A 12,152-nucleotide genomic window follows, 5' to 3' on the forward strand; every position below is an offset into this window, starting at 1 on the left:
GTGTGTGTGTGTGAGAGAGAGAGAGAGAGAGAGAGAGAGAGACAGACAGACAGACAGACAGACAGACAATCAGACAGACAGACAGAGAAAGAGAGAATGTGTGTGTGTATGTGTGTGTGTGTGTGAGAGAGAGAGAGAGAGAGAGAGAGAGAGAAAGAGAGAGAGAGAGAGAGAGAGAGAGGACCAATACACATATATAAGAGGATACACATGCATGAGTATGCATGTGCTTGTGAAAACCATAAAGTTGGCACCAGGTGTCTTCCTCAGGCACTTTGCACCTTTCTTTCTTTCTTTCTCTCTTTCTTTCTCTCTCTCTCTCTCTCTCTCTCTCTCTCTCTCTCTCTCTCTCTCTCTTTCTTTCTTTCTTTCTTTATTGAGACAGGGTCTCTCACCAATTTGGCTAGATTTGCTAGCCAGTGAAACCCAAGACTCCTCCTGCCTCCACCGTCCCAGCATTGGGATTACAGAAACATGCCACTCTATTCTCTGCATGGATTGTGGGATTGAACCCAAGTCCCCATGCTTGAGCCATAAGCACCTGACTAACCCCCTCTTCTATTTCTTCTTTTTCTCTCCTCCCCCACTTTATTTTGCCTTAGCACTTCTTATTTGAAGACAGATGAGCTGTATTAGGAACGTGGTAGACAGACCTACATCGTATACAGTTTTAGTATGACTAAGAGTTAGGTTCTTATTTGCTGAAGCAATTGGAGGCTAAAATTTCCTCTATTGTCTATGTTTTTGTTTGCCATCTTGTGTTTGGGTGTCTGTAAATGCTCCTACAATAGGATGAGAGGCTTGAGTTCTTTTAGGTGTGGTGTTCTGTTAATGGACAGGCAAGCACTCTGATGTGGTGGTGAGGTGAGGGGGTATGGCAGCATTCCACAGTCCCATGATTGCATCTCAGCTGTGTTGTTGCTCTGAGTATCTCCCTTTTCCTATGGTGAGGCTAGAACTGGCTAGAATCTGTGTTTCCCTTTGTTTAGATTTAGTTGTCTTTGGTAGACCCCCAATTACTAAGGTACCAATAAACTCATTTTCCTGAAGGGCTGTTGAGCCTAGTGGAGAAGGAGAGATCTAGAAGTATTTAATTCTCATTCTTATTTTACTTTTGTATTTTCTACTTTGTTTTAAGGGTTACCGTATGAAGTAGTGGGTTCTACTGTGACAGTTTCATAAAACATACATGTCATCACACTCTGGTCCTGACCTCACCGCTGTCCCCTGGTCCCCACCTAGCTGCTTTCCCTCCTTCCCAGTAGCCCCTCCTCTTGCCTTCATGTTGTGTTGTAGATTCCATTGCCCTTTGTTCCCCCTCAGTGCTCCTTAAAGACTCCTTTTAAATCTCTTTCTTCTTTCTCTTAGTCTAAGAGCATTTTTAAAGGATCACATAGCACCCCACATGTGCATGTGGATACCCCTTTGACAAAAGCAAAAGGACATTGGTCTCATATTTTCATCCCCGGAGCTGGTTGTGTTCCTAGAGGGGAATTCAGACATCTTTCAATAGCAAACCTCAAGGAAAGTACATGGTGGGGAGAGCATCTGGAGTTTTAAGTGTGCAAGTTGCTCTGTGCTGTGACAAATGCTGTGACCTGGACTGCAGGTTCAAGTGCTCCTGCTGATACATCTCTGGCTGTGGCAGTAGCTCTGCTCCCAGTAACTGTGATCTCCTGACGTGCTGGACAGTTTTGTCAACTTGTCCCAAGTCATCTGTGAGGAGGGAACCTCAATTAAGCAAATGTCCAAAGAGTAGGCTGCAGACAAGCCTGTAGGGCATTTTCTTAATTAGTGATTGATGGGGGAGGATCTAGCCCACTGTGGGTGGTCCCATCCTTAGGCTGGTAGTTCTGAGTTCTATAAGAAAGTAGGCTGAGCAAGCCATGAGGAGCAGACCACTAAGCAGCACCCCTCCATGGCCTCTGCATCAGGTTCCTCCCTGTTTGAGTTCCTGCCCTGACTTCCTTCAGTGATTAGCACTGATTTGAAAGCATAAACTGAATAAACCCTTTTCCCAGCAACTTGCTTTGGCTCTGGTGTTTATCACAACAATGATAACACTAGCTAGGAGAGCTGTTGAGCTGTCTGCATCAGTAGTTCCTCTGTGACTTCAATTCTGATTAGATAACTATAGATTTCAGTTTGATTAGCTCCTTGTCGTGGAGATAAAAATGACAATTTTTGGGTTGTGTGTGGGTGTGTGTATGTGTGTGTATGTGTCTTAGTTTGGTTTTAGTGGTACTGAATATTAAACCCAGGACATACTAGGCAACAGCTTTACCAGTCAGTTATACCCCCAGCAACAGGTCCTAAGCTCTGTGCATATGAGACAGAAAATAGGAAAGCCCTTGGCATTTCTTTGCGAATTCTTTAAGAAGCCTGTCCAGACTGGTCACATAGAGCAGGGGTAAGGTCACTGGTGATGCCAACCCAATAGCCTGAGCTTCATCTCTTGATGGAAGGCAAAACTGACTCCTGAAAGTTGTCCTCTGACGTCCGTGTTGTGTCACTTTCTGAATGAGAAAGTGCTACTTTCAAATTTTCTACTTGTATTTTGCATAAACTCAGACAATATACATCTTTATTTTGTTTCAATCCCTGTTAAGAAGAAAAAATGTTTGATACTTCCATTTTCTTAACACATTCTTCCCAAATTGTATGCTTTTATCATTGTTATTGTTACAAATATACAAAGAAAAAGGAGAAGAGGAGGAGGAGGGGAAGGAGAAGGGGAGGAGGAGGGGGAGGAGAAGGGGGAGGAGGAGGGGGGAGGAGGGGGAGGAGAAGGGGGAGGAGGAGGGGGGGAGGAGAAGGGGGAGGAGGAGGGGGAGGAAAAGGAACAGCCACAGCAGATGCAAATACTAAGCCAGGAGTCACTTTGTGAGGCTCATCTTCCCAGAAGCTGGCTGTGGTTTAAACCATGTGTACTTGGTATGTTTCACTTTCAGGGGGCTCATTGCTCCGAAGTTTTTGTAGTAATTTAAATTCAGGTTTTACCCTGACTCCTTGGTGAATCACTGCCAATTAGGTCAAAGGTCAATGAAGTCATTTTGCAATGCTCTCTTAAACTCCTTAGTAAGGTCTGCAAAGTGAGTTGGAGTGGACCTTGGACAGTTGTGCAGATTATGAAATGAGGAAAGAAGACTGCTCACCCACATGTACTTATTTGGTAACAACAGAAATGCATGTGCTAATAGGTAGCTCATATAAAGAGTGATTTTAATTTTATTCAATGGGAAAATTTGCCTTTTAGGGATCTGTTGCTAGCAGGATTATCTGAATTAGGAGACAGTATTTGGTACTTTTGTAACTTAACTACTTGCTTAAATATTACTGTTCCCCATGGTTGTATTATGGCCATGCACAAAATATCATAATTTGTAAATTTTTACAAAGGGAAATGGGAGCTTGAGGAAACTGTAATACATAGTCAAAAATATCTTGTCTGATGAATTATCATTGTTTAAACCTTCCAAAATGATTTTTAAAAAAAAAAAAAACTTTCAAGTGAGTTAGACCTGCTATTACACAATGCTCATAATTTTATCCCAAGAATATTATATTCTACAGCTGTGATTCCTAACCAGTGAGAACTGCTTAAGTTATAAGAAAAGAAATGATTGGTGCTTTCAGCAACTGCCCTCATTTATTGAGATGCAAACATTCCAGGACTTTATTTTTCTGACATTACAATGTCAGAATAAAAAAGGGGGGGACTCTATAAGCATTTGCACTAACACCATTTCTGAACACTTGAAACTGGTGAGTCTACAGAAGCGCGACAATTGCCACTGGCATGAATTTGTTCTTGGGGATTACAAGAACAAGACCCCAGCGTTTAACGATGGCTTCCTATTGCCCTATGTGGTTTCAAGTGCTTTCTGTGTGTTATAGTCATCCCTAGCTCTGGAGCATAAGTTCCATCTTCTCTATTTTACAAATGAATAAACTGAGGCACAGAGAGGTTCAAAGATTGTGAGGTTAAATGACTGGTGCTTATAACCAAGCTCACTCTGAATTCTGCAGCTATTGTTCTTAACACTGTATTTTCAGGGTGTTTTATATATATATACACACACACACACACAATTCCATGATTAAAACAAAACAAAATGAAAAACAAGTAATTATTTTTGGCCTTTTACTCTTTTTATATATACCTTATAGCTCTTTCAGAGGTATGTTCTAGATTTCAAACAAAAATAGTGTTCAAATCAATTTATATAGTCTTAGCTTCTTTTTTGAAGCCAGTTGCCTTGTGCATGCTAGGCCACTCCTCTACTACTGAGCTAAATCTCCAGCTGTAATCATACCTTCATGGGTCTATTGAGATGCTTTATGCATTGTTTATTGTCTTATTAGACCTGGACTTTATGTATATTTTTAGAGAGCGTTGTTTTTGGATTTGAATGCAATTTAAATGTACCACAGATATCTACATTATTATACAACCCAAAGTTAGATCGTAACAACGTACTAACAAGGCAAAGAAGAGTCATTAAACAGTCTAGTGTCAGGTCAGTTTCAGAGACCCCAGATTCAGACTCAGCTCTATATCCAACACACACACACACACACACACACACACACACAAAATGTGTGTGTGTTTCTTTGTTGGGCTTGGAATACGATAAAAACAAACAAACACACAAACAAACACCATATCCACAGGCCTAACGTTTATGCTTCCAAAGACCGACCAAAGCGACTGCTTTGATCCATAGCTCCCAGCGTAGCCTGTGAGCAGTCCTGTCAAAGTCTGTAGGTTGGAGGTCTTCCTTCTTTCAGTCTAAACAGTGAAACAATTAGTTTTGTTTCAGCCTGAAACAATTCTTGCACCTTTTCTGCATCCATTTCATGAAAGCAAAATAAGTCTACTCAATGCCTTTTCCTGTCGTGTCCCTCAAATTCAGGCTTGTGCTCTCACTTATTGAAGCTGTTATTTATTCGTAAATGCTTAAGATAGTTTATTTTCAAATGTCCCTGCAACTTCACTCCCCTTCTGAGGTTTTGCAAGAGGGATTTGTTTTATATTCTTCTTTGCATTTGCTCAGTAGTCAAACTTTGACCCAGAAAAATCTTAATGACTTAAGAGACTTCCCTTGTTCTGTGGCAGAGAGCCGGGAGACTGAGCTGCGTCCGGTCACCTGGGAAGGAGGGACCCGACTCTTAACACCAGGGGGCTGGCTGCCAGGACGCAAAGTTGGCTTTTTTTGCAACTGGAAACTCAGGCGGGATGGGCGGCGACCCAGTCTAGCCACGCAGCTAAGGAGTAAGCGAGCCTCAGCTAACTCCACAGAGAGCTGGGCGGGGCGAGCCAGGCTCAGACCCAGGCTTGGCAGCCCACTCGCTCCAGCAGCGCCTCCCAAAGCCAGACGCAGCTTTCCGTGGAAGGAGCAGAGTCCCCAGACCTGGGCTCAGCTGCACCCGTCGGTCGCCCCCTTTTCTCTTCCCTCCCTAGCTGCACACAGACAAGCACGTGAGCGGGGCAGCTCGTCCCAGCTGGGGCTCAGCTGACCTCCTCCTGATTGGCTGAGAGCAACGTGGGCTGGGGTGGGGCCTGGCCGCCTGCGTCCTTCACCATTGGCTCTCGCGGAACCCGCCTCCGCTCAGGTGAGGCGGGCCCGCGGGCCCGCGCGCGCCGGGCTCCGCGGGCGCGCGCGCGCCCCCTCGGCTCCCCTCCCCTCGCCGCGCGCCCGAGCGCGCCTCCGCCCTTGCCCGCCCCCTGCCGCTGCCTCAGCGCCTCCGTGCACAGAGACTCCTCGTCTGAGGGGACGCGAGGACTGTCCCCGCTGCCGTCGCGGGCAGGGTCTGGCCAGGCCTTGACAAGCTAGCCGGAGGAGCGCCCAGGAACCCGAGCCGGAGCTCGGCGAGCGCAGCCTGCAGCTCCCGCCTCGCCGTCCCGGGGGGCGTCCCGCCTCGCACCCCGCCTCTGGACTTGTCCCTTTCTCTGCGCGTGCGGACGGAGCCGGCGCTTAGGCCGGAGCGAGCCCGGGGGCCGCCGGCCCGGAAGACAACGCGGGCACTGATTCGCCATGGAGGGCGCCGGCGGCGAGAACGAGAAGAAAAAGTAAGCCGGGCCGCCGCGTTCCGTGGGCTGGCCCTTTTTTTTTTTTTTTTTTTTTTTTTGTCTCCGCTCCCCTTCCGTCCCCCCCACCCCCAGCCTCACGCGCCGGGCTCCCCCGCGGTCCACGTCGCCATCTTGGCGCGGGGGGTGGGAGTCGCGGGCTCAGCGCTAAGCGGGGCTGGGGTCTCCGCCCCGGACACCCGCCCCGCGCCGTCTCAGCCCAGCCTGCCCCGCGCGCCCATCCGGCCGAGCTGGCCAGGGCTGAATACGCCCCTCGCTCCCGCGCCTTCCTTCCCGCCCGGTCCTCCGCGTTAGCTGCGAGCACCCGGCCCCGGGCGGACCCTGTACGCGCTGCCAGCTTCCTGGGGTCGAGGCCGACCCGGGGCTCCCCCGAACCACCTCGCTGCGCCGCGGCCGCCCCTGCCTTTGTAGGTTAGGGAGTTTCTTCGGGGGTGGGGGGTGCCCGAAGATGCTAACTTTCCAGTTTGCACGTGCAGGTTTTGTTGTAATCCGGAAAAACTTGCCTCCGTCAGAGTAACGGGAATTTAGGAAAATGGCATCATTTTAAACAACTTCCAATTTCTACAAACTTGTGTCTGCATCACCTGTCAGGAGAGCCCAGACGTTTTGTATGAATATCTGTATGCCTCATTCACTCCTGAAAATAATTTACGGATAGTTTTGGTTAAACTTGGGCCGATGATTTAATGAGACTGGGGGGTGGGGTGGGGGGGGGTGTATATAATGAAAGCAAATGAAAACCATCAGTTAAAATGTTGCAAATTTATTGAAACGCCTGAAAAGAACTGTATCAAAAAAACATACATCCGAAGTGAGGAATCTTCTGTGAGAACTCAGTGTAAGTTTATGAAACCTCTTGTGGTTTGAGTCTAAGGAGAAAATTATAGAATTATGAGTGCAGCTAGTGGTGGTAAGATCGACCCCTGCCGCCAGCACACAGTTTTGTCTACTTCGATATTTTAACCTTGAGAAAAAATAGTTTAAGGAGTTGAAGGTTTGTAGTAAGAGCTGTGTTACAAGGCTGGCTTAATTTACTGTTAAGTCCTTCCAGTCTTCTGGAAGAGATTAATTCCCCTTATCCATATCAGCAGAAGAGATAAACTTACTCATTTTCCTGCTGTTCTGTACATCCCTTCCTTGTCTTGGTCTTTATTCCATAGAAGGTCCAGGGCTTAGTTTGTATGCATCAAAGGAAGCAGCACTTTGAAAATGTTTTAAAGTGAGCATGCAAGTCTAGACTTAACTCCACGAGTTACCAGAATTAGTTGCAATTAATTTTGCAGAAGTGACTACAATGCTTTTGATGATATGATGGGCTGCTATTCTCTAAACCTTAGGCAGATTGCCATTGTGCACTTACTGTCCTTATTAAATGCTGAATTATCTTAATATAATACACCAAGTTATACACCAATCACTTCTCTTTCATATATGCTGATTTTTTTAAATTTTAAATCAAAAGTAGTTTTATAATGGATAAGTAAGTAAGTTGTGCATCGGGTCCAGTTCTAAATGGTTTTTAGGCTTTCCTCAGAACCATCTGTTAATTTAATTTTTCTCGTTTGAGATGTTAGCAGCTTTAGATCAGATGGGATTATATTTCTTAATATAGAGGTTCTTAATACCACTAAAAGATAATAAACATGAGTGATGGGCCCCTCAACAACCCTTAGATGCCATTTATTAAATATGTCTTTTTGTAATCATAATTTAGTTGAAAAATTGAGAGGTAAAAATTTTCTTTCTCCATTTATTCCATCTTAAATGAGCCTCCAGAGTGAACATGGGGGAAAGGATTTTGCTTTTGTAATAGAGAGTATAGAAAACTCAAACCTTGAAGATTTGGAAGAAAGCAGAACAGAAAGTACATAGTAGATTTAACAGTACTTATGTGCTGTTGACTCACTAGCTGTTGGGGCTGAACTTGATTGACCTAGTATGTGTATGGATTCTTAGATTTCAAAAGAATGTCAAGCTCGTTCTGTTTCTAGCTGAACTTTCAAAGTTCCCCTCCTAAAAAAAAAGTTTTTGAGTCACTAAAGTAAAATCTCTTAAAGACATTTCTTAATTACTCCTTTTAGCTTTGATCACTAAAAATCAAGAAATTCATTTATTAATAAAATTTTTATTACAATTTAGCTTTCCCCCTTGTTTGAGGGATCAGTAGTCTACTGATTTAGAGGGTAGGAATTCAGGGGCAGATGGAAACCCACAAGTTGGAGTCCCAAGCCTTTCCACTTGTGACTGCTGGCAAGGTACTGAATACTTGTAGATTATATCCCCCCCCCCAAAAAAAAGGATATTATTACCCTTCTGAAAACAAGATAATGGTTTAAAGCCCTTAGTGGCCAGCACACGGAATGGGAGGCTTTGTAGCATTTTATATACTTGAAAATAGGTGTTAACTGTTAAAGTTATAGTTCAGACTTTCATAACCTTCAAACCTTTCTTCTGTGCCTTCATGCACTTTTTTTCTTATAACCAAAAAATGAGAAGACTGGCTCTGAATTCAAAGGCTGGAAAGGGTTCTTTTCCTGCTGAAACCCTGTCCTTGGACCATGGTATCTAGCACCAGTTGTTTAGCTGAACATATGATAGACTCTAGGCACCTCATCACAGTTCCCAATCCCAGTGTTTCCTTCCTAAATAGGTCATTTTGAATCTACTCTGGGCTCTAGTCATAAGCATATGCTAGTCTTGCTGTTCACTCTAGCAAGAGAGACACCTAAGGGAATGTAGTTTTAGAATTGGTAGGAACTTACTTTTTTTTTTCCTTGTTCTGGTGCTTACATTTTGAGTAAACAAGTATAAATACTAGTTTCTGCAGGAATTTAATAGCAATATGGTGCTTTGTTTATTTCTACCTCCATAGTTAAGACTGTTGGCCTTCCTCTCAGGGCAAGGCTTTGATCTTGTGTTGGTCAGATGCTTACAGCTCAGTTTTATGAAACATGGGTTAGTACACTTTCTTATTTAGTGTTACTTGGTTGTCAGGGCATTTTAACATGTTCCAGTCCACTCCAAAGGCACCTTGTGAAATCTAGAGATTGTCTCAACTCTGTGTGACTGTTGTCCAGGCTCAAGGTTTAGATATTGTGCTTACATTCCAGTATTTTGTATGCCAAGGATAGTATATAGGAGGCTAAGACAGATTAGTCTCTTGACTTTTGCTGTCAAGAATGTAAAATAGTTTATGATGTTGGTTATATGATAATTATTACATGGATATTAGAGATTTAGGTTAAAAGATGGATGTCTGAGACACTACATGACCTTTTTTTTTTTAATCTAAGATTGTTAACAATGGCCTGTCTTCTCATCAGGAGAAAGTAACCTAAATATAGCTGTGGTGTTGAACTACCAAGAAACTGATTTTAACTTACAAGAAAAAAGTTACTTTGTTTCTGTTCCCCTCCCTTTGGGACTAGACAGCAATAGGTAGGTTTTACCTAGCCATCTCCTGCTTGTGGTATAGGTATTTATTGCATGTTTTCTGCTTGACTCTGAAGGGTTTGAAAAAGAATTTAACAAGCCAATGTTGTCGTTGCCCAGCATTTTTGGTATAGTGAGAATGTTTAATCATAAAAATTTAATTATAGCAATTTTGTTTCCATCTCTTGAAGTATCAAGAATGAAGTACTTGGTGTGTGTATTGAATTTGATATTAAGGTTCATGGTTTCTCCAATAAAAATAAAGACTCGTCTGTTTGCCAGGAATAGTGTTTTAGACAAATGTAATATAAAGAGTTCAAAATTGTAAAACATAAATCAAGAGATTACTCCATGACTTTCTCTCTATAGTGTTTGAACTGATTGTGTATGTTTTATTTAGTTGTTTCAAAAACTATCAAACTATCCTATTCTAGCCATTTCTAAGTATAAATTTTAGTTGTGGCAAATTTTGTCATGTAACCAACTTTTTCTTCTTGCAAAACAGAATCTATGGCCATTTTATAGCTCCCAGCTTCCCACTAGTCTTAGCCTGTGGGGCCACCATTCTGAATCTCTGAATCATAAACCTGACTACTCTAGATAGATATAAATGTAACTAGAGTCATGGTAGGTTTTGCCTTTTTGTGGAATTCACCTCAGATGATTTATAAAGTGTGTTTAGAGTTTCTCTTCTTTGTTTTTTGTTTTTTTGTTTTTTTCCCGAGACAAGGTTTCTCTGTATAGTCCTGGCTGTCCTGGAACTCACTCTTTAGACCAGACTGGCCTCGAACTCAGAAATCCACCTGCCTCTGCCTCCCAAGTGCTGGGATTAAAGGCGCCACCACCGCCCAGCTAGAGTTTCTCTTCTTTCTAAGAGTTCTGTTGCCATATTCTTTGTTCATTGACACTTGGATTGCCTCTCTTTTGCTTCTGTTGTGCTGCTGAGTGTGTATGTGTAAATATCTCACCAAAGTACTGCTCCCTGTTAGTCCTGTTAAATTATAAGGCAACAAATAAGTTTTTTGTGGACCCTCCTTACTTTTTCCATAGCAGTTTCTATCTTTGTAATAATATTCCTATCAATTGTGCACAGAGACCATTTCTCTGTAGCCTTTCTAGCACTTTGTAGGGGTTTTTGTGGGGCAGAATTTTTGTTCTTTGTGGTGGTCATCCTAATATAGTGAAGAGATTATATCTTTAGTAGCTAGAGGATGATCGGTAGACATGAAGCTAATTTCAAACAAACAGAACAAAATGTCAAAGAACAGTTTGTAAGTAAAAGCTTTTAAAAATAATGAAAGCTTTAAAATAGGAATGAAATTTTTCTAGAAACCTGGAAAGTGTTAGTCTCTTAAAATTTTCTCAGAAAGAAATATTTAATGTCAACTAAAATATGCCTGTTCTATTGAAGATAAAGCTCCATTTAAGATAGTAATTAAAATGGTATCATTTTTAATAAAACAAAATGTTTCCATCTAGTTGTTCTGCCCATCTCTACTATCATTTATTAGTATTTTCTTATTAAATTCTACTTGGTTAGAATACTAAATATAATGATTATTTTAAGGTATCATTTTGAAATTTTATTTTCCTTGTTAATAGGAAAAAGCTAGTGGTGGAACACAGCTTATGTTTAGAACCGTCATAATTAGACAAATTAAGTGTTCTTTAATGGTGCTGTTTTCACTGACGAATTACAAATGTTATGTATGTGAAGATAAGTTTGCCCACCTAAAAACACTGGTAAAAGTAAGCAGAGTTTAAGGGGAAACTTGGAGTCTTAAAGTAGTGTGATGTGTTTTAGTTCCTACGGGCCTTTTCTTATAAATTTAGATACTAAGCAAGTTTCTGTAAAGAGATAACTCCTGTTTTCCATTCTAAAATTGGGTATGTGTTTCTATAGGCAAAGTCCCAAATAGACTGAATTTAAAGAACATCTAATAGGGAATACAGATGCACATGAGCCCTAAGTATTCGAGTGAACAAATCAAACAACTGATGGACAATTGGATGAGCAAAGAGAATACAGAGAATTGTCTTTTCCTGTATCTCCTGGTTATTTTTCATAAGAATGATTCTTATGCTTTGGAATTCTCATATGTTTTTAATTTTAATTTTCTGTCACCTTTTTGATACTTTTTCTTTTTATTAGAATCAGACTAGAGGACATATTTTATTGATAAGCCTGGGTGTGTAATATGTTCAAGGCCTGGGAAGTAAGTTAGTATCCTTTAAGGCATGTTAAAAATGCCTCTTAGTTCTCCATGTTCAGAACACTGAGAAACATGAAGCATCTGTGTATTGTTGGGGAAGATCTGCTAGATAAACAAGTGGAAAGTATTCATTCTTGTTTCATTTTTAACAAAAATTTTTGAATATGTGTGTTTCACCTGTCTATCTCAAGTGGGTAAATGCATGTTCTCTGAAGCCTGACTGCCAAAGATTCCATTGTGTAACAGTGGGTAAACTATTTAATTTCCCATGCCTGTTTCTTGTGTTACTTGCATTAAATATATGTATCCTTATGCAAATATGATACATATCAAATAAAATATTGATAGCTGTTAACTGTGAAGGCGTTTTGCTGATGGAATAACAATGATTAAAATAGAAATACTGCTTTAAAAAG

General features: G+C 41.9%; 1 protein-coding gene across 4 annotated transcripts in view; it reads left to right on the top strand.

Moving 5' to 3' along the window:
- The window catches only part of Hif1a (hypoxia inducible factor 1 subunit alpha), a 48,474-nt gene that overhangs the window by 1,202 nt on the left and 35,120 nt on the right, over positions 1–12,152 (top strand). For 3 of the 4 annotated variants that reach the window (XM_031357878.1, XM_031357876.1, XM_031357877.1), the window contains exon 1: positions 5,706–6,073. The exons of the other annotated variant lie outside the window; for it this stretch is intronic. Coding sequence is in view for 2 of the 3 variants with exons in the window: in XM_031357876.1 (XP_031213736.1) it covers positions 6,039–6,073 (35 nt within the window). In the remaining variant the exon portion in view is untranslated. Of the gene's footprint in view, positions 1–5,705; positions 6,074–12,152 lie in introns of those variants that run through there. 4 annotated transcript variants of the gene reach the window in all.

Source organism: Mastomys coucha, unplaced genomic scaffold, assembly GCF_008632895.1.
Source record: "Mastomys coucha isolate ucsf_1 unplaced genomic scaffold, UCSF_Mcou_1 pScaffold6, whole genome shotgun sequence".
In the NCBI taxonomy this organism is placed as follows: Eukaryota; Metazoa; Chordata; class Mammalia; order Rodentia; family Muridae; genus Mastomys; species Mastomys coucha.